The sequence below is a fragment of the Hoplias malabaricus genome, chromosome 2, assembly GCF_029633855.1.
Source record: "Hoplias malabaricus isolate fHopMal1 chromosome 2, fHopMal1.hap1, whole genome shotgun sequence".
Taxonomy (NCBI): Eukaryota; Metazoa; Chordata; class Actinopteri; order Characiformes; family Erythrinidae; genus Hoplias; species Hoplias malabaricus.
This window is the reverse complement of record NC_089801.1, coordinates 61,572,470-61,599,713: the sequence shown is the minus strand read 5'-3', so window position 1 is coordinate 61,599,713 and position 27,244 is coordinate 61,572,470. Positions and strand designations below refer to the sequence as shown.

General features: G+C 40.4%; 3 protein-coding genes and 1 pseudogene across 6 annotated transcripts; 1 reads left to right on the top strand and 3 right to left on the bottom strand.

Annotated features, from left to right (window-relative positions):
• Nucleotides 1-1,623: 1,623 nt before the first annotated feature.
• Nucleotides 1,624-7,136, top strand: LOC136686645 (GTPase IMAP family member 7-like). Of its 4 annotated transcripts, none has more exons than XM_066660548.1 (4): nucleotides 1,624-1,719; nucleotides 3,806-3,851; nucleotides 3,941-3,982; nucleotides 4,508-7,136. In XM_066660548.1, exons 2-4 carry the CDS (start codon nucleotides 3,839-3,841, stop codon nucleotides 5,497-5,499), a joined length of 1,047 nt encoding a protein of 348 aa, XP_066516645.1. In that variant the 5' UTR covers nucleotides 1,624-1,719; nucleotides 3,806-3,838; the 3' UTR covers nucleotides 5,500-7,136. The 4 variants fall into 4 exon arrangements, with proteins under 4 accessions (XP_066516645.1, XP_066516647.1, XP_066516648.1 ...); XM_066660550.1 differs by having other exon boundaries at nucleotides 1,669-1,719; nucleotides 3,790-3,851; XM_066660551.1 differs by lacking the exon at nucleotides 1,624-1,719 and adding an exon at nucleotides 2,024-3,495.
• Nucleotides 7,137-14,918: 7,782 nt separating this feature from the next.
• Nucleotides 14,919-15,775, bottom strand: LOC136677655 (GTPase IMAP family member 9-like; annotated as a pseudogene).
• Nucleotides 15,776-16,755: 980 nt separating this feature from the next.
• Nucleotides 16,756-17,727, bottom strand: LOC136677647 (GTPase IMAP family member 4-like). The gene is made up of 2 exons (XM_066655237.1): nucleotides 17,146-17,727; nucleotides 16,756-16,878 (listed from the first exon to the last, which is right to left on the bottom strand). The coding sequence occupies exons 1-2, from the start codon at nucleotides 17,725-17,727 to the stop codon at nucleotides 16,756-16,758; spliced, it is 705 nt and encodes a 234-aa protein (XP_066511334.1).
• A 5,294-nt stretch (nucleotides 17,728-23,021) lies between these two features.
• LOC136677642 (uncharacterized) lies at nucleotides 23,022-27,157 on the bottom strand. Its single transcript, XM_066655230.1, has 8 exons — nucleotides 27,148-27,157; nucleotides 25,946-26,092; nucleotides 25,484-25,614; nucleotides 24,887-25,023; nucleotides 24,595-24,688; nucleotides 23,843-24,175; nucleotides 23,577-23,751; nucleotides 23,022-23,041 (listed from the first exon to the last, which is right to left on the bottom strand). Exons 1-8 carry the CDS (start codon nucleotides 27,155-27,157, stop codon nucleotides 23,022-23,024), a joined length of 1,047 nt encoding a protein of 348 aa, XP_066511327.1.
• Nucleotides 27,158-27,244: the final 87 nt, after the last annotated feature.

Genomic DNA, 27,244 nt, shown 5'->3' with positions numbered 1-27,244 from the left:
AAGCTCATGACACCTCCAGAAGGCTCAACAGTGAAGTCTGGCATCCCAGACCTGCCCCCTGCAAGCCAGCTTTACAGTCCTACCTTACCTCTTACCATCAACAACCCTAAATCCACACTGGCCTCCCTGGTGACTATAACTGTACCAAACCCCACTGGCACCGTTAAAGCATACTCAGTGTCGATCATTAATAAATTGCATATCATTCTCTCTCATGCTCTCTCTTTCTCTATGCATAGACCTCGTATAGTTTGGGTTGTGGGTCAAATTCAGTGCGGCAGTGATGTGGAGGTGGAGTTAGTGTGTTTTTGAAATTCACATTAAATAAGATATAAATTTTCTGAAAGAAATACTTGTTTTTTTGCAAGCAAAAAACAAAAATGATGACTGTATGTATACCCTAGGCTTTATGATCATTATAGACCTCAAGAAGCCTTCAATGCAGACTGAGTACAGAGTGTGTTTCAAGCTGGAGGAGGCTCAGTGTTGTTCTGGGGAGATTTAAATTACGTGGAAATGGGTCCTTCAGTTGAGATGACAAAATAAATATTGGTGAAATGAAATCGGTGGGACTACATGGAACAATGAATAAAAGAACCAGGGAAGCCCTTCACAATATCTGGCTGAATGGTACAATTCTTTGGTGCAAACACAGCTTGACACTGATTTTGCGTTAGTCCAGTTCATGCCAAATTATTTTGCAGCTCTTATTCGTGCTAGCAGAAACATTACATGCTGTTAGACAGGTGAATAGCTTTTTGTCTGATGAGTTTATATACACATTCACCTTGAAACCAGCCTGGAAGATAAACATGAGAGACTTTAATGTGTTTTTTATTTTAGAAACTATAAAATGAATCATGTTCAAATGGGATCCAATGGTGCTAAAGACTAAACTTTCTGTGCTTTCTGTGTTGTACAATAATTTACTGTCATTTGTGGGAATCCTGAGTGGACAGCATCTTAAAATTGACACTGTGTTTAACCCTGGTTTAAGCCTGATTTAGTAATCACTGACTAAACTTCATGATCAGACCAGCTTCATTTAGCTTCATGTGCTGTTGTTTGATATTCAGTGTGAAGGGAAATGTGTTGATGTGTTCAATCAATTGCCCAAACCAGCAGCAAGCTGTTGGATATATGAGTTGATTTCAGAAAGGTCAGAAACGATGGTGATTGTTCCTGCAGTTTATTTGTCTCTCGAGCAGATTAATTGACCTTACCAGCTCACAAACAGCTCTCTATGTCTTACAACACACAGTAACACCCACAACAGGCTGAACATGATTCCAAATATTACAATTTGGAATATTGGATATTTGTTTATTCAAAATTTCTTACACATGGGGCCTTTTCTGTCAAAAGAAATGTTTGTTCATGGTTATTCCACACTTGAGCAGCCACATTGCATCATGTAATTAACACCGATTTCCACTTGTGTAAATTGATTATTGATTCTCAGCAAGTAACACATACACACACATACACACACAACCTTTTCTCCCCAACTTCTCTGCTCTGAACGATGGAGTGTAAAAGTGAGTCAGCAGTATTTACAGGAACAGCATGTGTTTCCAGGAAAAGGCAGGTCTGTGAGGATCTTTCCTTTTCAGAACGATGAGTCACAGGAGGAGGATACAGACTCTGAGCTCAGAACACAGTTCTGCACTGAAGAGATGCAACATTTTACACACAGCACTTTCATCTCTGCACTTCACTGTGAGTATTTAATCAAACAGTTTTTATTATTTCTTTTTCTAAATGATGGGTTGTGCAACATCCTTCATTATGCATTTGATGTTTATATCAGATTTTACTGACAAAAATGATTCATCATTTACATATACAGTGTCCTACAGGAGTACAGGAGTACTGTAGTACTGTTTTCAAAGATGTCTTTGAACAGTTTATATTAAAAATACCAGACATATCATTTATAACATTTATTCTGAGAGGTTAATACAGATCTCCCTCCCTCTCTCTCCCTCTCTCTCTCTCTCTCTCTCGCTGCATAGAACAGTTATGCTCTGTGTTGTGGATCATTTTCACTGCTGCAGTGATGCTGATGTGGTGGTGAAATCTGTGCTTTTTTTAAAACTTATATTAACATACATATGCATTTCCTGAAAGAAATACACATTTTTTTTTGTAAAAAAACTAAAACTAAGAAACAAAATAAACTGATTGCTAGTTTTTAAAATGTTTGCTAGTCTGTTGCTATGGTATCCCAGGGGGTTGCTAATGTGTTGCTAGGCAGTTGCTATGATGTCTCAAGTGGTTGCTAAGGTGTAGCTAGGCAGTTGCTATGGTATACCATGTTTTTGCTAAGGTGTATCTAGGCTGTTGCTATGGTATCCCAGGTGGTTGCTAAGGTGTAACTAGGCAGTTGCTATGGTATCCCAGGTGGTTGCTAAGGTGTAGCTAGGCAGTTGTTAGGGTATCCCAGGTGTTTGTTAAGGCATTATGGTTTTTCAGGTGGTTGCTATGTGTTATCTAGGCAGTTGCTATTATATCCCAATTGGTTGCTATTAGAAATATATCTTGTGTGGGGGTCAGTGAAATGAAGGGACACATGGCGATGGGAGAATGCATTTAGCCCCAGCAGCAACTCCGGTGCTCCTCCTGCCTTCAGATGGGCATCTGGTGGCTGGTGGCCCCCAGCATTGTCTGTGTACTTATGTCACTTGTGACACTGTATTGCATTCACAAACTGATACAGCAATGAAAAGCTTCACACAAGTTAAAAGAAATAATGGAGGTGCTGATACACACATCTACCACATTCGGCTGCAAACTGCTCAGGGCACTCTGTAGGCCTCTGTACACAAAAGCAGAGATGACATCTCCCAAAGCACACATCGAAAGCCCTCCTGTCCCAGGCTATGCTTGAACATTTTCCATTCACGCTTCAAGTCCCTCATCTATGGGAAGTTCCCTCAGTGGTCAGGTTTGAAATCCTTCTGGATAGAATCTTTTGCCAGTCTTTCCTAGGAAATCTTCACTCTATGTTTGGGTTGCCAGATCTTTGTAGCAGTTTTCTCCATCATCTTATCCAACTCCTCACCACATGGTGATCAGTTGACAGTTTAACGCCAAATCAAACAGCTTTGGATCAGTAGACATGACCCCACTGACATTTGGCCCAAGGTAATGTGGTACCAACTACACTTATGAGCAACCTAGTGTCAGAAGTCAGCGTATGGAACCCGCTCTACAATTCCAACAAGAACTGTGAAAAGTCTGAATACTCTGGACTACTGTTGTGCACATATGCACACAACAGTCAAAGTGTTCCTCTCTGTAATCTGAAGATGTATTGAAGTGACAGGGTCTGGAGAGAGTCTGTATCAAGGATTGTATGAAGGAGTGGTCTCAGATTAACTGCCATGTGTTTTTTCAGTCTAATTAAGCTTATAGAGGAAGAGACAGAGGTCTGAGCTTTGCAAATGGAGGAACTTCATTTTGGTTGAAAAAGCTGATGTCCAGAGTGAGAAGGTTCGTCTATGGTCCTATAAATAACAATGACCATTTAATTGTGTCCCACTATGTATTGCTCTTTCTGGATCAGTTTGGTCGATAATACAATGTTACAACAGAGTCAGGGGCAAGACCCAACAACAAATCAGTACAACACAACATCCCACCACACACACACACACACACTTTCAAACATTGTTTCTTATAATATCTACTTGTGATGTCATTAAAGCTATATTTTTTCTTATCTATCTTGTTTGTACTTATCTATGATATGTCCCTCCTCTCCAAAATCTCCTCATTCACTCTCAGCAATCTTGAATTGCAGTGCCCCTGTCAGTAAGAAGTAGCAAACACCAAAATGAGTGCCACAGGTGAGAGAGAGTCTTTTCTGTGTTGACTTTTCACTCAGTGCTTTGCAGAAATGGTGTTTTAACGAATAGATTTTTTTTTCTTTTGTTAGTAACTGGGAATGAGACCAACCACATGTCTTCTGTCTCTCCTGGTGAGTGGTTCTCCAGGTTAAAATCTCCTAAGAATTCTAGTCAGTGTAGTGGTATATTGTAATGTTTCATAGCAACACCTCCCTGAAGGATTTTAAAATGGTTGTGATCATATTTGAAGAGAGTGTGTATTTCTGGATTGTATTTTTACATGAACTTTTCCTAAAGTGGATTCTCACACTGCATAGAACATAAGTCTCAAGTTTCAACTTCATCTTAGTTTCTTCAGACTTATACAACATGTTCAAATTTTGAAGAACCAAGACCAAATAATGTAGTGGAATACAATATAACATTCCCTATTACTGCAACAGTAACTCATTAATACGCGTTTATTAATTCATAGAATTTTTTATTTTAATGTGAGAATTTTTGTAGTAAGTTAAACTGGAGGTAAAAAGAGTACATCAGTGTGTTTAAAGCATGTTCTTCTGTGTGACCCACCCAACCACCTTTCACCTTCTGTGAAACCCCTTCAATATGGCAGGAATATCTGCACTAATTCCAAATTCTGATTTAACCCACAGCCAATATTTTAAGGATTGTTCTGGTGGGGAGGAGCGGATCAGGAAAGAGTGCCACAGGGAACACCCTCCTGGGCCGAGAGGTGTTCACAGCAGTCCGTTCCCCCACGTCAGTCACCAGGGCATGTGAAGAGCATGCGAGGAATGTGGAGGGACGAAACGTCTCCGTGGTGGACACTCCAGGACTCTGTGACACGGAGATGACTGCAGAAGAACTGAAAGCTGAGATCGAGAGATGTGTGGAACTCTCCGTTCCTGGTCCTCACGCGTTTCTGCTGGTGATCAGACTGGACGTCCGATACACTGAGGACGAGAGGAACGCTGTGAGGTGGATTCAGGAGAACTTTGGAGAAGATGCTTCCAGGCACACCATCGTTCTGTTCACTCATGCAGATGAGCTGGACACAACATTAGAGCAGTATGTGGATCAAAGCCAACCTCTGAGAAACCTGGTGCAGAGTTGTGAGGGAAGATGTCATTGTTTTAATAATAAAGATCTGCAGAACCGTTCTCAGGTCTCGGAGCTCCTGAATAAGATCGAAGCTCTCTCCAGCTCTTACTACACCAATGAGATGTATCAGAACGCTCAGCAGAGGCTTAGAGAAGAGGAGCAAAGAAGGAGAGAGGAGGAAGAGAAAAAGAGGAGGGCGTGGGAGAATTATATACGAGCTGATGAGAGAAGAAAGATGGGGCAGCAGTCGAGTGGAAGGGAAACGATGACAAGAATGTTTAGACATCAGAATGCTTGTCATATTTTCAAAGGAGCTGGAGCAGGAGTAGCTATTGGAGGTGCGGTAGCAGGGGTGGGGGTAACAGTAGCTATAGCAACAGAAGTGGCTTTAGTAGCTATTGCAGCACCTGTGGCACTGATTTTATTCCCTTTTGTAGGGGCAGGAATTGCATGGGTCCTTAATAGGTTCAGAGAACGGAATAGAGAGGATCAGCAGCCATTAATAACATTAAATAACAATTCCTTTAATAATATTACTTATTAATAATTCCCATTCAGTACTCTCTGAGAGGTCCATTTACAAACGATAATTCGATTTTTGTTTTCAAAACCATTTTTGAAAATCAGGAAAATGAGCTGTTTCTCATGTTTGGCTTTGTTATTTTGGTGGAAATCTGATTTCATAAACTAATCCTAACATCCTCCATTAAAGTATGAAAAATCCAGTGTGGGAATCCATTCTCCATATTGTTAGTTTTTTACAGAAATCCTAGTGTAAAACTACACACAGCAAATATACAAACACACATACAAACACAATATGAATCAGTTTGTGAAAGTGCAAAACTCAGTTTCTCAGTTTTCCCACCAACAATTACCAACTAAACATGAGATACGCTCAGTTTTCCTGTCGGTTCCATTAAGTTTTTTTTTTATTTATTTTTTTTTTTTAATATTATATGGCCAAAGGCACACACACCCTGTCCCAACCCCAGAGCTCAGTAGTAATGTAATGCAGTCATGGTATGCCTCACTGGATGCAGCAGATGCAGTGCTGTATTCATAAGCTCCTATTTATGAAGTGGTATAAAATCAGTACACACTTTATGGTCATTCCATCTTGAGCTGTTTCAGTATTTGTTAGTATATATTTTTTATGTGTGTACAGTTACACAAAAAGACTCAGTAGATTTGCTAAAACAACAGCTGATGGTCTGTGCACTGGAAACTGGTAAGTTACATTTTTAAATATGTAGTAATCAAAGTGTTTTGAGTATTAATATGGCTTGAATTAAGAAAGCCCTGTCCAGGCTGTGTTTCCACCTTGCGCCCAGTGATTCGGCTCTGGACCTACCGCCGCACTGAACTGGATAAAGTTTACAGACAAGGAATGAATGAACGAATGAAGAGAAGAGAAATTTTTGAATAAATGTCATTATTCTTGTATCTGTGATTTTCTTCTACTTTAATAGAAATCAGTTCAACTTTTTCATCTATTCGCTCTTACTGGAGAAGTCTGCAAACAACTATAGAGACACAAGAGAAAGGCAGTGGAGACTGAGAGAGAACTGTGCAAGACTGAGTTCTTTCTGATTTTGTAACAAGAAATATTTCTATTGATTGTTTATATCTGCCTCATATGTATTTTTGGAACATTTTTTAAACTGTTACAAATCATAAACTGCTCCTTTCTATGTGCACATTTATTATAACATAGGTGTCCTCTGTCTGCTTTATACATGTTATTATGTAATCTCCTCTTAGCAAGACTTTCTTTTATTTATCCTGATTTATGTTACTTTATTATTATTATTATTATTAAGGCCCAAACCACTATCTTCTCTTTAATCAGTGTCACACTGTCACTAAATACAAGATTATGTTTTATTTGATCTACGTATCACTGTGTGATTGATACAAACAATTATATCTGCTATGAGCTCTACCCTGAAAACCACAGGTCCTCGTCCACTGAGCACCGAGCTGTTCCCATGACAACTAATGGGGATGAACGTGCACCACATTAAATCTGTGTTATACTGTTAGGTTAATTCTGCTGCAGTTCCAAGCATTTCTCTGTTGACCTCTGTGTTTGGACCTTTTAATGTGGCTCTCTGTTATCTCTGTTATGGGACACTTGGCTTTTGTATCTGTGATGTTTTACTGGTGCCTCTGTTCTAATAAATACCTTCATGTGGATCCCAATCTCCCACCTTGTGCTGTGATGATACAATACTGTAAAGTTAATACTGTATCTGTTCGAGTTCAGGAATTATGCTTTTGTGAATTTACCACAGTGATTAATAACATACTCTTTCTGCTGTCTAAAATGCTTTTTTATAATGAAAAACAAACAAACTAATTGCTCTGCATGCACTGAAATGGCTTCCTGCCAATCTCACTAAAGGGGGTCTCACTATTCTGGATGGACTATGGTTTAAAACTTTAAATGGACTAGTGTTTGTAGGGGTGGAGGAGGGTTCTTGACGAGGCAGAACATCTCTCTGTCGTTGTTTAGGACAATGAGAGTTTCACAGTGTTCAGACTGTATGTGGACTCTTTTTGAGGCTGGATTCTGCACCCCAAAAGATTCTTCCCCACCAGTAAGGTAGAGCAATGCCTGCAATGGAGATGAAGTCCTGTGGAAAGACCCAACCCAGAGGTATGAAGCTGAACCTGATGTATCTGAGCAATTTTTATTATTTTTTTAAGGCCAAATGTTTAATGGAAAGGAATGTTGTCACAAAGGCAGTATCTGTTTATGGATTCATTTGTGAACATTTATACCCCCACCCTCCCACATATTCCTTGGCTCCAGCCTCAAGTGTCCTCTTCTTTGAAAACCAAAAAATGGTCACCCAAGCTTATTAGCCTAGCTAGAAATTCTTAGGCCCTATTTAAATGGGATTAGTTTTACTGGGGGGTAGCTGGGATAATGCCATTTTACCAAGTGTATGGTAGATTTGCACTGGATGAGAAGTCTTGGTGTAAATAACTGAGATGGGAGTGGCTACACGATTGATGCATTGCTTCACACAGGGTGGATCAGACACAGCAATGCTACTGGAGTTTAGACTGTCACTACTATTCTGAGAACAGCCCACCACCAAAAAATATCCAGCCCCTGTCAACATTATCTTCTAGTCCTTCATAATAGATAGTGTCTGAGAAGTTGGCAAAAACTTTACTAATCCTTCGCATAATTATTTTAACTGATATTATAAACTGTTAAATGGTAACTTAATGCATAGCACACACATTCATAAGAAATCTGCAGTTGCTACCATGTACAAAACCTGCCTAAATCTTCTAGAAATGTCTCTCGACTGAGGTGCTTTTTAAAATTGAAACGTGGCACGTCATATATTTCATCTCTAGATGCCTCCTCCAACTCCTCTGTTATTGAGAAAACCTGCATAATACTTTTTAGCCCTGGCTATGACAGAATATGCCCCACCAGTCATGTTTGGATGGGATTATTATAACCTAGAATTAATGGTTCTGCTCATTTCACGTTAGTATTAATTACACTAGGGTGGCACGGTGGCGCAGCAGGTGATGGCGCAGCAGGTAGTGTCGCAGTCACACAGCTCCAGGGACCTGGAGGTTGTGGGTTCGATTCCCGCTCCGGGTGACTGTCTGTTGAGGAGTTGGTGTGTTCTCCTCGTGCCCGCGGGTGCTCCAGTTTCCTCCCACAGTCCCAAAACTCATGTTGGTAGGTGGATTGGCGACTTTAAAGTGTCCGTAGACTGTGTGTTGCCCTGTGAAGGACTGGCACCCCCTCCAGGGTGTATTCCCGCCTTGCGCTCAATGATTCCAGGTAGGCTCTGGACCGACCACGACCCTGAATTGGATAAGCGGTTACAGATAATGACTGAATGAATAATTACATTACCCCACATCCACATGTAAAACTAATCCTGTTTCAACAGGGCTTTAGAACGTAGCCCCCATGTGTTGTTTCTGTCCTTTAATGTCAGACACAGAGAGCACTGCACAGCCCGGGGACACCAGCTTTAACTGCAGACAGAAGAGGAGCAGTAGGTGGAGTGTGTAGTGACCCCAGTGTCAGCAGTGAGCTCAGTGATCTCTGCCAGGGTTGATCACACTTTCCATTGGTGAGCTGCCCCTGGGGTTATGGGGTAAAATGTATTCCCCTCTGCTTCTAACCGCAGTCTTCACCCAGAAATGTGGTCCGGGTTTGTCCAGTCACCTTCTTCCTCAGAGAGGCACTGTTCCCCAGTAAACAAGGAACGTCCCTGGACGTTCAAAATAGGTCTTAAAATAGGACATATTTTAAACGTCAATGGACGTCCAAAATCCATCTTAGTAAGTTAGTTAAGTGGTGACCAATCGATAACGTCAGTGGACGTCCAAAACGCGTTTTATAGAAGTAATTTATTTCGGGACCAATTAATAGCGTCAATGGACGTCCAAAATACTAATAGTCTAATAGTCGTCTTTTCAATGTCTGTGTTTGGACGTCTTTTCAACTTTCATTTTCAACCTTAAGAGAACGTTGATTAGACGGCAGTCATTACGTTATTTCAACGTTGAATCAACGGCTAAATGTTTACTGGGTCTCCTCCCCTGTTCCTATCAATAAATAATTAATATATGATATAATTTACTATTTATTATTTAAATAATCATTATTCCTGTACTTACTAAAACAACCTGAATTTGTTGTTTTCGTTTGTTGTTGTAGTACAGAGTCAGACTGTGCTGATATTCTTGCCAGCAGAGGGCGACAGCAGCCAAGCACTGCTACTCTGGGAGACTCAAAGACCCAGAATACCAAGGAGTAATCAGCGCCAACCTGTGCATTTAAGGCTGTGGCAAACAGCATGCATTTGTCACTTATTTGTTGAGGGATGAGCTTGTATGGTAGAGTGAGGCTGTTCAAAAGAAAAGAGAAACTCAAAAAGAAGAGGGTAAAGCTCAAAATGGGGAAAAAATAAAACCGCTGAAAGGAATACAAAGATTAATCCAACTCTGAATATTAAGTGTGCAGTTTAAGCACCACTTAAGGGACCTCCATGAATATTTCACATTATTTTAGTTACTGACATATATAAGTATGAATTAAAATGAAAATAGCATGTTTAATTTGCTTTAAAACTGACAATTTTATTAAATTTACGGAAGAACCCGAGCTCGCTGCGGAAATTCTTGAACGCAACCGTGACGTCACTGGTGGAAAACAGCTGAAAAACGCCGCGGTAAAACACCGTTATGACTGACTGTTATGACAGTATCTAGCTAAATAACAAACATTATTCATGACAATAGCCTCGCAATAAGCTAAACTCAAATTTAGAGGTACCGTTATTCTTGTAAATGTGATCGAAGTCGAACTCGAATTCATCCGACACTATAAACCTCCATAATGCAGCTACGTAGCCGAGTATAATCTGAGACACCGAGTTTAGCAAGTCAAGCTAATGTTAACTAACACCAACTAAAACAGGCGAAGTGAGTGTCCTTACCCTGTTCACCTCCATGTTACAGAGGCTCTTGAACACCTTTCGTTGGTGTCCTTACATGCCCATATTGTTGGAAAAGCGCCAGTGAAATGAGCTACAGATAACGGAGTGAGCGGATGGTCCTTTCCAAAGTGCCCGTTTAAAGTGGACAAATTTAGTCCATTTTCTGGATATTTTGGGATCTTTGGGCCATTTGTGCACTGATGTCCCTAATAATAGGGGGCAACCTTATTCCTTGAATTAGTAAGAAATAACATGTTTTCTGACTTTATCAGTTAGGAACTCAAATTCTACTGTATTTATTTGTTTGACACTTTCACAGAGCTGGTGGTTAGTCTTTAAAAGCTGAAGATATAATCAGCCCCCTCTTGAACGGTGCTTCTGTTTTGGATTATTTCAGTTTGGTTTGTGCAGTCTCTCTTCTGTTAGAACCACACCATTTGGCATTGTGTAAACAGCCCTGTTCAGAACGGCTGCTTTCAGTGCCTATTCATTTAAATGATATTGAGCCAGATGTAATGAAATGCAACAGAAATCAAGGCACACCACAGGGGAAAACACTACAGAGGTGTGTGTGTCTATGAATGTGAGAGTGACAGGGTGAGTGTGAAACTGTCCACAGGGGTGAGTGAGTGTGAAACTGTCCACGGGTGAGTGTGTGATTGGGTGAGTGTGTAAAAGTCCACAGGGGTGAATGAGTGAGTGACTGGGTGAACGTGTTATGGTCCAAGTGCATTACTGTTCTGTGGCTTTTGATTCCATCCTCTGGACACGTGACCCTGATCAGGATGGTGTTAATGATTTTTTTTTTCCTCAAAAATATTTGTTCTTATGAAATTATTGGTTATATATCACTTCTATCTCTAAATATATCAGTAAGCAAAAGCAGTAAATAATGATTTATATCTACATGTCTGCTCCTTTTTGAATGGCTTCCTGATCTCGGAACAGCAACAGGCGCAGTCCTGTCTGTTTGTACTTGAATAATTACATAATTTATTATTATTATTATTTATTTATTTATTCATTTTTATTTATTTATTATTGCTACAATGTGTCAGATTTACCTTAGAGTGTGAAGGCAAACTTCTTTAATTTTATGTTAAATCATAACGAGTGAATTAATTATTCAACACACATCATAGCAGGAATTATCATGTTAAGTGTATGTTTGCAATTATAACATGTGTCACGCCTTCGTCCTGTCAGTCTGTTGTCCCCGCCATGTGCTTTATTCGCACATGGCTATGTTTTGTTTATATCCTTGTCTCCGCCCTCGTCCCGCCTCCTCGTCCGTGTCATGTGTTAGCCCGTCCTCGTTATCTGTCCAGGTGTGTCTCGTTTGTGTCTGTATTTAAGCCCTCTTGTGTCACGTCCTGTTTGTCGTTCATTTCACATTCTCATTTCACATTTCTCCCAAGTCTAGTCAGTCGTGTTTTCTGTCTGTCTCCGAAGTTTCCTCTGTCGTCGTTTCGCTTTGTTGTCCGTCTGTCCCCGTTTACCCTGTTTATTTCTTAGTGTGTAGTTTAGTCTGTTTTCCTTATGTTTAAAGTCTGTTTTGTTATTTTCAGTTAAAATAAACGTATACCGTGTTTTAGCGAGTGCGTCCGCCTCCCTCAATCCACCCCTCGTTCCTGACAGAATGAACGAACACCAGGACGCAGCTAGCACAGAAAATATGTTCGACAGGGCTGCGATGTGGAGTAGCCGGCTCCGGCAGATACACGCCAGCGTTAATCAACGCCTACAGGAAGAGGCAGCTCGTGAATCGAGTGATTACGCCAGCGCGAGTCGTAAGAGTCGGCGGAAAAAGCGTGCTGGAGTCCCCCCCTCGCTGGGGGATTACCCCCTCAGTTCCGGGGAAATTTTTGGGGGGGCGTTAAGGGTAGGGGCTGTTAGCCTCACCTCCGTAGCTCTGAGGTCTGAGGCTAACAGGGGCGCACCTCGAGGGGATCTAATGGGTGCGCCTGTGAAACCCCCTAAACCCTTTACAGCTCCAGCGCGAGCCCGGCGAGCAGCACAAACCCCTGTCCCCGTGGACGACGTCGCAGGTTCCCCTGCCCTCGTGGACGACGTCGCAGGTTCCCCTGCCCCCGTGGACGTTGCTGCGGGGCTTCCAGTCTCCGTGATGGCGGCACCCGCCGCTCCAGTCTCCGTGATGGCGGCACCCGCCGCTCCAGTCTCCGTGATGGCGGCACCCGCCGCTCCAGTCTCCGTGATGGCGGCACCCGCCGCTCCTGTCCCCGTGACTACGGCGGCACCCGCCGCTCCTGTCCCCGTGACTACGGCGGCACCCGCCGCTCCTGTCCCCGTGACTACGGCGGCACCCGCCGCTCCTGTCCATGTCCGTAGGTCGGCCCGAAGGACTTCAGGGCCGATCCCCAGAACTGTGCCCAGGCTGGTTCCTCAGACTGCCCCACAGACATTAGCCAGTCCTGGGCACACCCCTGTTATTTTGGTTCCCTTGTCTGTCCCTGTCATGGTTCCCGTCTCTGTCCTTGTCCCTGTACCCATGTCTGCCTTTGTGTCTGTCCCGGTCCCGGTCACTGTGTTCGTGTCTGTCCCCCTGAATGTCTTGGTCCCTGTTCCCCTACCAAGTCCAGTCCAGTCTCCTGTCCTGCCTCATGTCCAGTCCCCTGTCAGCCCTGTCCAGTCTCTGTTTCAAATCCCTGTCCAGTCTCAAGCCCCGTCTCCGTTTCAACCCTCTGTCTTGTCTCATGTCCAGTCCCCTGTTAGTCCTGTCCAGTCCCCGTTTCAACCCTCTGTCTTGTCTCACGTCCAGTTCCCGTATCCGTCCAATGTCCAGTCACCTGTCTTGTCTCCGGTCCAGTTTCCCTTTCAATCCCCTGTCCAGTCTCCAGTCCCGTCTCCGTTCCAGTCTAGTGTCATGTCACCTGTCCTGTCTTCTGTCCAGTCACGTACCCCTGTCCAGTCTAACGTTCCTATCCTGTCCAGTGTCTTGTCACCAGTCTCTGCTCCCGTCCAGTCCCAGCACCAAGTTCTGTCACCTGTCCCGTCTTCTGTCCAGTCCCTGTTTCCATCCAGTGTCATGTCCAATGTCAAAAACCCTGTCAAGTCCCATGTGTCCACTCCCGTCATGTCCAGTCCGTTCTCGTCTCTTGCTGCCCCCCTTTGTCAGTCTCCTGTCATGTCCCATGTCCCGTCTCGTATATTCGGTCCTGCCGTGTCCCCAGCTCCTGTGTCTGTTCCCGTCCTGTCCTGAGTCCTGTCACCCGTTGGTTTGTTGTCCTGTCTTGTTTTCCGTGCCCTCTCCTGTGCCAGCTCCTGGGGGGTTTAGGAGTACGCGCCCGGGAGTTGCGCGTTCTTGGGGGGGGACATCTGTCACGCCTTCGTCCTGTCAGTCTGTTGTCCCCGCCATGTGCTTTATTCGCACATGGCTATGTTTTGTTTATATCCTTGTCTCCGCCCTCGTCCCGCCTCCTCGTCCGTGTCATGTGTTAGCCCGTCCTCGTTATCTGTCCAGGTGTGTCTCATTTGTGTCTGTATTTAAGCCCTCTTGTGTCACGTCCTGTTTGTCGTTCATTTCATTCACATTCTCATTTCACATTTCTCCCAAGTCTAGTCAGTCGTGTTTTCTGTCTGTCTCCGAAGTTTCCTCTGTCGTCGTTTCGCTTTGTTGTCCGTCTGTCCCCGTTTACCCTGTTTATTTCTTAGTGTGTAGTTTAGTCTGTTTTCCTTATGTTTAAAGTCTGTTTTGTTATTTTCAGTTAAAATAAACGTATACCGTGTTTTAGCGAGTGCGTCCGCCTCCCTCAATCCAACCCTCGTTCCTGACAACATGAAAGCAAAAACATGTATATGCCCACGTTTACTCATGCTCTTCTGCATGTAAATATATTTCAGTGATATAAAACAACACAAGAAACTAAAAGCTTTCTTTGGTGAAACTGCATTTAATGGTACATTAAACCATACAGACCCACGTGATGCACCATTCCATTCAAAAGCTGTTTTTACTTCTTGTTTTGCATCTGAGAGAACATATGCACTGAAAAATAAATTAAAAATAAATGTCTGTCTGTGTTTGCTGTGTGTAATATTAACTGATTATTATTTCTGTGTACATACATTTGAAGGTAATTATTACAGATTATAACGGGCACTGTTATATGTAATAGTTCTGGATTTAGACGTAATAAGTCATTACGAATCATGCTATAAGTTCATTATGTTAACAGATTACAACTTAATAGAAAATATAAACAAAATAATTTACAAAACATGCTCAAATGTGTAGCTGTCCAAAAAGAATTAGAGTGGATTTTAAACTTGCATTTCTAAATAAAAATGTTGATAAACAATTGAGTTCACCGTTACTAATGACTAATGAAGATGTGTTCTAGCAGTATATAAAAAAATAAAAGGAAAAAAAGAGGCTGGGGCTGTTGATCTGTTCCTACTGCTAAACACAACTTACTTCTGTTGTTACGTAAGATGTGTGTTCATTCAATTAGTTTTATTTTTTTTCCTCATTTTTCTTTTCACTGAAATAAAATACAGCTGCCACTCCTCCCGCTGCTGCTGCCGCTAAAAGCACTCCTCCTGTTGCTGCTCCAGCTGCCAGTAGTCCTAATTTAGCCAATCCAGCTGAATTTGTGAGGGTTGCTGTTGCTATACCTCCCCCTGTTGCTCCTGCAACTCCACCCCCTATTCCAGCCCTTTTCATATTTTTTTTTTCCATAGTTCTCTCTGAGCTCTCTTGTAGATGTCTTTGGTATAAACTGGGTTAAAGTTTCTATACCATAAGCTATCAATCTTTTTCAGTAGATCTCTGACTTGGATTTCGTTTCTTTGTATATTTTCAAAAATGTGATAATCTGCCATAGTGTTAACCATCTGCTCCAGGGGTGATCCTTTTATATATAGTTTGATTGTTTTCCATCGTTTCCCCTGCTCTAACTTACTCCCATGAGTGAAGAGAACAATGGTGTATTTTTGGACCTCTTCTCCAAAGTTCATCTTAATCCACTCCACTGCTTTCTGCTCTTCTTCTGAGAACTTCACGTCCAGCCTGAGCACCAACAGAAACACATGAGGACCAGGAGAAGCAAGATCTAAAGCCCTTTCTAACTCAACTTTTAAGTCATTCTCAGAAGCTGTTGTATCAAAAAGCCCCGGAGTGTCTATCACACAGATGCTTCTTCCCCAGCGAACTCTGCGGACTCCCTGACTAAACCTGGTTACAGACCAAGGGGTAGAGTTCACTTCCAGTTCTTTGTTACCAAGGATGGTGTTTCCTGTTGAACTCTTTCCTGATCCAGTCTTACCGAGAAGAACAATCCTCACCTCAGAATCTGCAGAAAGATTATTCATGTAAAATAATAAAATAAAGAATAAACCTAAACTGGGAAATATAACAAAAGCATAGTATAGTCTTTAAAAAAAAAAAAAAAAAAAAACATACACTCCCACAAACTAACACACCAGCTTCAGTCAGAATCAGTCTACACTACTCACATCCAGAAACCTGATGTTCTGCTCTGTGGTAAAAGGTGTGTATATGAGTGTGTACCTGCTGCTGTATGGGAGAGCAATATTTAGTCTGGTTTTCCAAGCAAATACCTTTTCAAATGGCTAAAGCATATTTAATAGCAATGCTAATTATTTTCTCAGTATACTGGTAGTGCCAGATGCAGTGCAGTCTGGATCTGGTTCTTCAAAAAAGTCACCAAACTGACCTGTCCAGTTCCATTCCGCTTTAAAATGTGCTGCATGAAACAAGTAAATAGGAAGCCTCATTCAGCCTGCTCAACAGTTCCAACTGAGCTCTGTAAAATGTAAAATTCCTGCTTTAAAATATTTATACGTTCTTGAATTCTTTGCTGAATATTCATTCAAATCTATATTTGGCAAAATGTACATGGTCCCTTTAATTTATAAAAAAAAATTACAATGATAAATGTTAAATAAAACTAGTCAGCACACACCCTGCTGTTATTGTCCACAAAACTAAATCTGAAGCAGTTCAAGCTGTATTAACTGTTGAATGTCCTCTGAGAATGTGGCAGAAGGTGTTTTTTATTTATTTCCAGTTAATATTAATTTAAGGGTAATGTCAAGGGTTAATTGTGTGATGTCACTGTAGCCCTAAAAGAAGGGGGAGTAGGAGGACATAGTGATTTGTTTGCCCTGCTTGAATATAAAAGCATTAGCAATGAATATACAATAAAAATGCACACTGCTGTAAAACAGATGACCCTTCATTGGGGTAATTTCCAGTCAAATCATCTGTTGTTCTTCAGCTTTTTTTTCTTTGATTCTTTTGTGTCTATTTCCTTTCTTCAGTGTGGCCTTCAATCCAGCTCCACATCCCTCCAGACCCATAGTGTTAGGTTACTCTTCTCACAGTGGAAGGAGGACATAGCTGTGGATGTGTTCAGGTCTGAAGCAAGAGTGGAGCTGGATGTTATTCCCTTCTAAAAAAAAAAAGAAGCCTTTAAAAGCTGTTTAATTGGTGGGGCCATTTTTGTGGGAGACAGCGGGAGACTCTGGGCATTAAAACTATTTTTTTCTTTTTTCCTTGGATACTACCAGTTATATAATGTCATTAAAAACATCTGAAGGTATTTCAGTACATTTGGAATCACATAATTATATGAAATGTAAAATGTGATGAGAAACACAGGGGATTTAATGAGTATTTTCTTCACTCTGTTCATTCTTTCACGCCATTTTCTCTTCACATTCTCATTTTCTTTATGTTCTTGAAACTTTTTCTGAGCGTCTTGATACATAGCCTCAGTGTAGTACTCTCCACTGTTTCTCTTCTCAGTATCTACTATGTTCTGCATCAGCCTGGTTGTGCTGAAAGTGCTGCTATGGTCGAGAAGACAGTATTTATCAGGAAAGTTGCTGATGAAGTTCTGAAGTTCAGGATAGAGGCTGGGAATGTCCACTGACCGTCCCTTCATGTCACTGGTGAATATCACTAGTGTGAATTTTCTCAAAGCTTCTTCTCCAAAGTTCTCCTGAATCCACTCCACACTTTTCCTCTCCTCTTTAGTGAACCTCACACCGAATCTAACCACCAGCAGAAACAAGTGAGGACCAGGAGCAGAGAGAGGGACACACTCCTTCATTTGATCTTTCAATTCTTCTTCAATCAGTGTGTTATTTGAAATCCCTGGAGTGTCGATCACTGAGATCTTTCTGCCTTCTCTTGTGGCTTCATGTTTTTCACACGTCTTAGTTACAGAATCTGGTGAAAAGTCCAGTTTTAGTGCTCCAGTTTTACCCAGCAGCACAATCCGCAGATCTGTAAACATCCATTCTTTCCATTAGTCACGTAGACTCCAGGCAGTTTGCTTTTTGCATTTTTTCAAGTTTTCACCTGGCAGCATTTTTGTGAAATTGTACCTGGACTATGAATAAATAATTATTTGATTTTACAGGAATTTTCCAATCAGTCAGTCAATCAATATAAGTAAATATTCATTAATTAATATTCTATACATATACCTCAAAGACTAATGCATGTTAAAAATGTATATCCTGAGTCTGTAACCACTTATCCAGTTCAGGGTTGTGGTGACACACAGTCACTCATGGACACTTTTGAGTCGCCAATCCACTTACCAACGTGTGTTTTTGGACTGTGGTAGGAAGCCGGAGCACCCGGAGGAAACCCACGCGGACACAGGGACTTGAATCCACAACCTCCAGGTCCCTGGAGCTGTGTGACTGCGACACTACCTGCTGCACCACTGTGCCGCCCCCTATGGTATCATGTAATTACGAAAAGTAAAATGAAAATATTTGTTTGATTTGACTTAAATTTTCCACTCACAAGTACAATTTTGATTAGTCTTTCAATTAACTTGTCACATTAGGACCTTCCTCCCCTTGTTTGGTTTTGTTTTGTTGTGTTTTTATTCCGTATACTTTATTGTTTTCATTGTTTACTGTTAGCTTTATTTTTAGTTTTTTTTTTCCTTCCTGTACTTATTGTACTGTGTCCTTGGGTGTCTGGAAAGGCACTTATCAAATAAAATATAATTATACGTATGGTCTGATTTAAGAGGGGAAACATCATAGGAACTATCAGCTCTTCAATCCTGCCTTTACTGTGGAGCAACACACCTCCCCAACTGCTAGTGTAAGGATCTGGGGAACCATCACATATGACACCACTAGTAGTGATAAAAGGGACACAAGGGACAGCTCAGGGGTATGTGCAGGACGTACTGCAACCATATGTTGACTTCTCACACAGCAAGGGTTTCCAAGGAATGTCTCTGGCAGAAGTCAACACTTCCCTGGCCTCAGTCGCCAGATTTATCAAATATTTATAAAATCAGCTGGGAAGCCAGATTTGGCAACCTATGCATGCAGGATCTACAGACTCAGCTGCGACATCTGTGGGTAAATGTGCTGCAAGATGCCATATGGAACCTGTACACCTCCATGACCCACCGTATCTCATCTTGCATCCAGGCTAGAGGCGGCCCAAAAGGGAACGAGAGCCTCCTTCAACCGTACAGTCTTCCCCAATAAACGTACACTTCTACTCTAATATTGTAAATTTACACAAATAACATTTTATTTGATTCCAATAACTCCTTCTGTGTTTGTTTGTTTGTTTATTTACTGTCACGGTGTGTACTTTTCACTTGATTTCATTTGATTATGTGACTGATCATGTAGAAATATCATAAACCAACATGTTATACCAGGCATTTTGTATTTATGCAGGATATGTGACTCTACACTGCAAAATCTTCGGTGTTAAATTAACACTCATAGTGTTAAAATTAACACTATCCCAGTGTTTATATAATTCTCACCAGTTCTGAGTTAAAATTACACTTTGAGTTGTGTTAATTTTTTAACTCTTTAATAGTGTTAAAATTTGACACAGTCATTGTTGTTTTTTTAACACTGGAATGTGTATTTTTAACACCAAAATGTGTTACTCCTTTTCACTATGAATGTTTATTTCTGACACTGTGTTGTTTTGTGATAATAAATTATTCTTATTAACTATGAGAACTGTGTTATTCAGTGCAGTTTTGTGACATGTGATGGTGCTTATGCATTGCACCCCCACCATGAATTTTTGCACTAAATCTGTAAAGCATTCTCGACACATGCATGACTACAAAAACATAAACAGAAAAAGTATATTTTAAAAAACACACAATCACTTAAACTACCATTGAACTGAACTCTTTATTCAGAAAATTATCCAAGCACCATTGGGATTGGCTATAACATGTGCAGTTACAAAGAAAATAAAGGTACAACATATAGGCTCTCATCTCCACCATAAGCATTTTGTAAGTCAAATGGCTTATAAATTACAAGACTGTCTGCTTTGATAACATCTTTCTCATCACTTTCAAATACTTTGAAGGCGTGAAAATGCTCACTGAAATGGTCAACCACCAGCTTGTCCACTAGGAAGTAGATAACACTGTTGACTAAAATGGTCTCCTGTATTCTGCAAAAGACAGGCATTTCATTTTCAATTTCACTGCAAATTATTAGTCCTGTCTTGTACTCTGTCCCACTGATTTTAACCCAGTTAGTAGAAAAGATGTCTTGTGGAACAATGGCATGAAATGCTCGGGCCAACAATTCTCTGTTGTCTTCCCTGACCACATTAAATGATTTCAAGTGCCCATACTCAATATGGTTTAAAGGTGATGTCTCCCAATAACACCCTATGGACATTTGATGCTTTATTGCAAGTGATTTGGTTATGTTCTTAAAATTTTTAAGAGTATTTTTAAAAACCCTATGTTTTGCCTTTAAATCTCATGCTCCACATATGAATTAGGGGCCCAATTTTTCTTATACAAGCTGGGTAGTGTATCATAAAGTGGTGTTTTGGGATTAGATTTCTATCTGGATACAACTGCTTGAACAAGTCATGATGCTCCATTATTAAATGCTTTAAATGTACAGTCATACCTTGTGTAAGAGATGGAGAGAATATGATGTTAATTATCTGCAGTAAAACCAGCAGCAATGTCCAATTCAAATTTCCTTCTGGCACAATGTCACCAAAAATCAAAGGAAGGTTTCTTACAAGACATAGTGTCTGAATGGAGTTGAGACCTATATTATTGCCACTGCTGTCCAAGTTAATCCTTGTAGGACGATTTTTGCGCTCCAAGTACCCATAGTCAAAAGCATAAATTCTAGAACACAGATCAAGTTTTGACAAAAAGTTTTCAGAGAGATACTCCAACAGTAATTTCATCTCATACTGTGCCACCCCTTCAAGAATGTCATGCATTATGTCCAAAGAGAAATTTTGGCAAACATGAAAATACTGTAGGCTGTTAAGAGTGGAATTGTGCTTTAAACCAAACACAGGTAACTTCTGTGGGTCTGACTGCAACTTATTACAATGCATTTCAAAAAGCTCTTTTCCACGTAGGATTATCTTGGGGTCATCCTCACAGTAAACATTCTGGGCATCATCTTTTTCAATCAAACACAACCGACAGAAATAACGTCCATTAAAAGACCCTGTAAACCCTAGAATTGTGTGCATCCCTAAGTTATCCCCAGTTATCTGACATATAGTGCCATGGACTTTTTCATTAGAGAAGGGTAAATCAAGGCCATTGTTCTCTAGTGTTTTGATGTCATTAATCAGAGGACACAGAATAGGATCAAATCCATATTTCTTCACATCTTCTGTATGAAACAGTGCAACCAAATGTATGTTCATCACAGCAGAGTTAAATTTTGGTGGCAGATTTCTGAGGACAAAATAGAGAGCACCCAATTTGTGAACACCACGTTTTGAACCCAATGGGTTAGAGGTTTCAAAGTCGTCATAGAATATCTGAATTTGTAAAGAGGTTGGTTGTTTTGAGAACAATGGATGTGTCTTAAAATAACTTCCATCACAAAAGTCTTCATATACGTCTTTTTTTGATACACAATGCTCCCCAAGCAGTTTACAAACATCAGAATTGCGGCAAATTAATTTTATTGTTTCCAAAATTGGAATATACACAAAGGTGTCTTTCACAGGAACTTGATCATAAGTACCTGTATGTTTATTTCGCCTTGCATCAAATCGAACTCCTAACATTATCTCTACTGGCTCTACTAGCCCCCATTTCTCACTGAAATATTTTGTTCTTTTAGATTCAGTATTAAAACTATCAAATGGGTTTTCAAAATTCTCAAGATTTTCTTCCAGCCTAGATCTTACAGGATCATCTACAGGCACAACAGACAGTATTTCATGCTTTACTTGGGAGTGCAGTCCTGTTGCAAGATCTTCCAAATCACTAACAATTGTTGAAACAACACTATTTGCCATACCACTTCCTTGGAGTTTCGCAACAATTGAAGAGCAGATATTTTTTGTATTTTCTTTGTAAAGAAACTGTCCATTGTCCTCAAAACATCCAGCTTCTATGTTCTGTGTGACCCCTATGCTACCAACCTCTACAGTATCTTCAAGACTCTGAAAATTAGCCTGAAATGTCTCAGAGTTTGCTTCATCAGCACTCTGAGAAAAATCCCTCTCATGAACACTTATTAAATGCTTCTTGAAACCAGAATATGTTGAAAATTGACGCCTACAACAATCTTGTGCACAAATCAACTTAAACCTGGTGCTAGGATAAAAACTGTGAACAATCCTTAAATGAGTTATCAAGGGCTGGGGGGCCAAATGTACAGCCTGACAAATGAAACACTTAAACATTTTTTAAAACTTAGTTCAAAAGTTTTGCCCGTAACTCACGAATTCGAGGAGACTCATCTGTTGTTGTAACATCAATGAGGTAAACTGTTTACTGTCTACACAAAAGTGTAGAGCTGCACCAGCGACTCATGATAAGACAGGTTGAACACATAGTGGGATTTAAACAGTTCATCAAAAGCACCCAACGAGCTGCTGGCTTGGCAGGGAATGAGCTGTTTGTCCACAACAATGTAAAAAGTATCAATTCTCTTCTGGGTGCGGCCAACTGCAAGGATATACGGTTGTTTACCCTCTCTTCCTCGCAAGTGTTCATCTATGCTACAGCATGACTGAAAAACAGAAAAAACAAACACCTTAAAGAGATATTTCAACTTCTTACTGATAGTGGTATTTGCTGCTTAATGCAACATGCTACAGTTTGATCACTCAACTGGCAGGCAGTTTCAGTAAAGCGTGAATAATAATCTTAACTTCTTAAAAGCACAGTGGGAAGAAGAGCTGACAAGTTTTTAACTGTTTATTGCATGCCCATGACTCTAGGGTACCAGAAGTCCCTGCTGTTGAGAGATTGATGTACAGTTAACAATGTTAAAACTTTGATTGGCTCATTTGTTTTCGCAAATGTACATCACTGGGTAAAAAAAAATTACTATGCATGTTGTTTCTTATTGAGTTAATGTGTGAAATATTCTCTCATGACAATTTAACAGGTGAGACATACCTTGTGAAAGTGCACCATTTTGTCCACTGCATCACTGGGACTTATTTTGATTCTCTTTCGTCCAGCTGTTGGTGGCAAGAGATGAAGAAGGAGCAACAGAGATGCCATGTCACTGTCCCAGTCTATTAAGAAGAAAAAGAGAAATCAAATCAAATCAAATTTATTTATATAGCGCTTTTCACAACTGATGTTGTCACAAAGCAGCTTCACAGAATTCCAGTAAGACAAAGATTTGACATGAAATGTAAAAACAAATGTAAAACCCTCAAGTGAGCAAGCCAGGGGCGACAGTGGCAAGGAAAAACTCCCCCAGCTGAGGAAGAAACCTTGGGAGGAACCAAGGCTCACAAGGGGTGACCCATCCTCCTCTGGTCAATCTACTGGTGATGATAGTTAGTAGTCCATGAGAACTTCAGTGTAGGGACAGCTTCAAGGCACTTGGTGGTTGCTGGAGCGTGGGCAGCTGGTCTGAAGCGTGGAGGAGGATCTCGACAGTCATCCATCAGAAATAGATGAATATCTTTTTGGAAGGCAGAAAGGAATTAGCACCAGCTAACTGAATATAATGGTTGCCCACGACTCTGGTTGTGTGTTCACATCCCCCTAGAGAGAGTGCGTGTGTGTGTGTTCATTCTCTGTTATAGATAGGTTAAATGCAGAAGACATTTCGTACAATGAAAAATTGCACATCATAAACCAAGCATGGTCATGTAGCTTACTGGTGTCATCATTACGTGCTAGTTTTTCAGCGGCATTTAGATGTTGTTGCAGCTCGGTTGACTGAGTCAGGCGTTTGGCCTCTTCAATAACCTTCGGCTTGAAAGCCGTGTCCCACTTCTCAAGCATCCTGGAGGCTGTTTCAGCACCAAACAGCAAAAGGAAGTCTTGATTCACCTGTAGAAACACACACAAACACAACAGTTGTGTTAACTGCTATCTAACCAAATTAAAAACTGCACATAAATAACAGAAATGCGTAACTCACAAGTCCTTTAATATCCAAAAAACGGGGGAATGTTTTTAAGACATCTGTGGTCCTCTGTGGGTCATGCACTAAGTCCTGGCGATGTTGAAAGGTTAACTTCATCTTCTGAAACATGCTTGCTTCATCAGGACAGTGAACAAGAAATGATATAGCCTCTCGGCAGGCATCTCCATCAACCTGCGGAGACACTGTGGCTGCTGATCTTCGCCGATTTGGTCCTTGTGCTTGAGGTGCTGTAATGGCTTTAGCTGGCTGATGAGATCTATTCCTGGACATTGTCTTCAGGCGCCATGCTAAATATCCTGTGCCTTTTTCCCCATCATAGAAGTGCTCCTGTTAAGTTATTTTCCCCCAAAAAATTGTATTACTCTTACAAATTTATAAAATCACTCATTGATCATACACAAAAGGCAGGTACAGAAGTGTGAATGAATGGAAATGGAGCTGCTAGAGATGAACAATTAGTGAAAGAACCAGAAAATCAGAGTCACAATTAGTAGGTTTGTAGTTTTTGACTTAATGGCATTAATTCAATACATTGATTGGCACTGGGTGCATTCTCATTGATGTGACTTGTCATGAAGGTGTAAAATAAATATTAAAACAGGCAAGTACCACATTCACTTGCCTGTGGTACTTTGGCATCCCATAAAATTATTGAAATTTTGCCCCTCTTTTAAAGTTACTTTAAAAAAGCTCTAGTCTGTGAAACTAGTGTTTTTTAGAATGTAAGACATAAAGAAAACACTTACATAACCCTTTGGAGAGAAAGGATCTTTAAGTGACGGAAATAGTGTAACGATCCCCAGGGCATACTTCTCTTTCTGTTTACGGGAAGGAATCCTCCTTTAGAGCAAAAACAATATATAACCATACAATTCTATTGACTATTGGGTTCAATAATTGTTCTGACCAATCTGTTCTGAAAAATTGTTACATTTATTCTTAAAATATTTCTACTCAGTCTGAAACTTTTACAACTAACTTTATATAATAAAAAAAAACAAACAAACAAAAAAAAAACCCTACACACAAAACACTTACCCATGCATCTCAGTCATATGGCTAGCCAGTATGTTGACAAGCTGCCTCCGGGTGCAGTGCTTCAGCGATTTGTCTGATTTGTACTCCTCAAGAACATCCTGACCTCCAGGTTTATTAAGCAAGGCATTCTCTACCATCTACTCACATGAGAAAAACAGTTAACTGTATATTTCAAATTAAGGCTGTAATATGGACAACATACCAAAACTTGCACATTCAGCCTAAAGATATGGTCACACTATGCTTCTGTCAATGAATTGTTGCAAGCAAATTTACTTTCATAACAGGATTCATCACAACATTTCAGTGACTTAGGGAGGAAATATATTTAATGTTTTTACTAATTTTTGTTTTTATTGTTTATGGTTGGCAAGTTAGAAAGTGACAATTCTGCAAGCCAACACAAACAACAAATGTCTAGTGATTGCAGATGTAGGGTAAAATTAAGGGTAAAAGAGTAAGAAAAGTGATCTTTCTTTTTCCTCACTCCTAACATATTCACTTTGGCATTCACCATTTGAAGTCTCAAAATAGTCCAATTTAATTTGAAACATCCTGATGCTTTGCAGAGTCCAAAATTGTAAACTGTTCAGATACCTCTTTTGCAGCTTCTGATTCAGTAACCTCTGTGGTAGACCTGGTTCTATTTCTGTATCTTTGGCTGAGGAAGTCACTGTCACTTGAAAAAGATGACTGGCTATCCGTGAGAGAAGATGGTGTTGAATGATCTAAAGGAGAAAAATCTTTAAAAAGAAAGAGGAGATGAGGGATAAACCTTAATTATCTAATATATATATATATATATATATATATATATATATATATAAATATAAAAGCATGGGACAATCATATCCACAACCATATTTGAAACCGTACTGGCTAAGGGATGTTAGGGTGGCTTCCTAGACCAGGATCAAGCCTAGTCCTGGACTACACAGCATTCTGATTTTTAATTGAAAGGAGGCAATAGTCCAGGGCTAGGATTAATCCCTGTCTGAGAAACCAACCCACTGAGTTATCTTTTGCTTAAGTGTATTCATTACAAAAGATAAAACTTACCTTCATCTGAAACACTATCACGTACTGTGAAGCATAAATCAGGATTGGCCTCTATCAGCTCAAGAAAGACATCTTCCTCCACTGCTGTGTCAGTTTCATCAAAAATGTAAAGTCCAGCTGCATCAGGAATCCCAAACTTGTTTTTGACTAAAGGATGAACAAGACACCAGATAAGCAGGTTTAAAACTGTACGAATATACAAACAAAACTAACATTTATATGCCAGCAGAGCACTAAAAGTGCCAACAGTCATCAATTTTAAAACTAAAATAAATGACACAAAAAGTGTGGAATTTCTTATGCTAAATAACCAAGAGAAGCAAGTTAAAATTTGGAAGATGAAAACTGTTATCACAAAGTAACAGCAGGAAAATTCACTTTCAGTGCTTCCTTGTATTTTACTGTCAACAGGCTTGCAACAGGAAGCTTACAAGTGACTAATGTTGGTAATGCGATTTAACAGACACCAGCAACTTGCTTAAATTAATGAATGCCTTTAATAACATTACAATAAATTATACACAGTACAGAAAATCTGATCTTGAAATAACTATACCACATAAAAACTTGGGTTACACAAGATAGCTACTCAACTTCACTAATAAAGTCCAAATAGGTGACGGCTCGGACTCGTACAAAAAACTAAAGCCTTTCTGCATCTCAGTCAGGGGCTGCGTCATGTCTGTGAATGCGTTTAATAAATAATTCATGCATAAGGCTTTAGTTTTTTGTACGAGTCCGAGCCGTAACGCGATGGAGCCTCGTGGGCGCCGGAGTTCTACACTTTTACACTGTGTCTGCTCCATTATACCCAGCGAATTATTCTGAGATTTTTTCTCAGAATTATTCCGACTTTTTTTCTCAGAATTATTCCGACTTTTATTCTCAGAATTATTCCGACTTTTATTCTCAGAATTATTCCGACTTTTTTCTCAGAATTATTCCGACTTTTTTTCTCGGAATAATTCGCTGCGTGTAATGGAGCAGACACAGTGTAACTGTGGAACTCAATGTGTTGCTTAAGTCCTGCTACGGTATAGATTTCAGGAATAAACACTCTTCCCTTCCACATTAGGACCACAGTGTGATTAGTGTTTAAACCCTGAATCAGTGCACGAACCCAGGGCATGTAGTTTCACATGATACAATTAATGATCACGAAAATGATGGATACAGAACGAGAGTAGAACTCCGGCGCCCACGAGGCTCCATCGCGTTACGGCTCGGACTCGTACAAAAAACTAAAGCCTTATGCATGAATTATTTATTAAACGCATTCACAGACATGACGCAGCCCCT

What these genes read in the sequence shown, in the direction of transcription:
- LOC136686645 (XM_066660548.1), top strand. An exon ending in CATGTCTTCTGTCTCTCCTG is followed by an intron (nt 3,983 to 4,507) that starts GTGAGTGGTTCT and finishes TTTAACCCACAG; the next exon opens with CCAATATTTTAAGGATTGTT.
- LOC136677647 (XM_066655237.1), bottom strand. Translation starts at nt 17,727, where the DNA reads ATGTTTACAGATCTGCGGATTGTGCTGCTGGGTAAAACTGGAGCACTA. An exon ending in AACATAAAGAAAATGAGAAT is followed by an intron (nt 16,879 to 17,145) that starts GTGAAGAGAAAA and finishes TTTTTTTTTTAG; the next exon opens with AAGGGAATAACATCCAGCTC.
- LOC136677642 (XM_066655230.1), bottom strand. An exon ending in TGATAGTGTTTCAGATGAAG is followed by an intron (nt 25,615 to 25,945) that starts GTAAGTTTTATC and finishes TTTCTCCTTTAG; the next exon opens with ATCATTCAACACCATCTTCT. An exon ending in CATATGACTGAGATGCATGG is followed by an intron (nt 24,689 to 24,886) that starts GTAAGTGTTTTG and finishes TTTGCTCTAAAG; the next exon opens with GAGGATTCCTTCCCGTAAAC.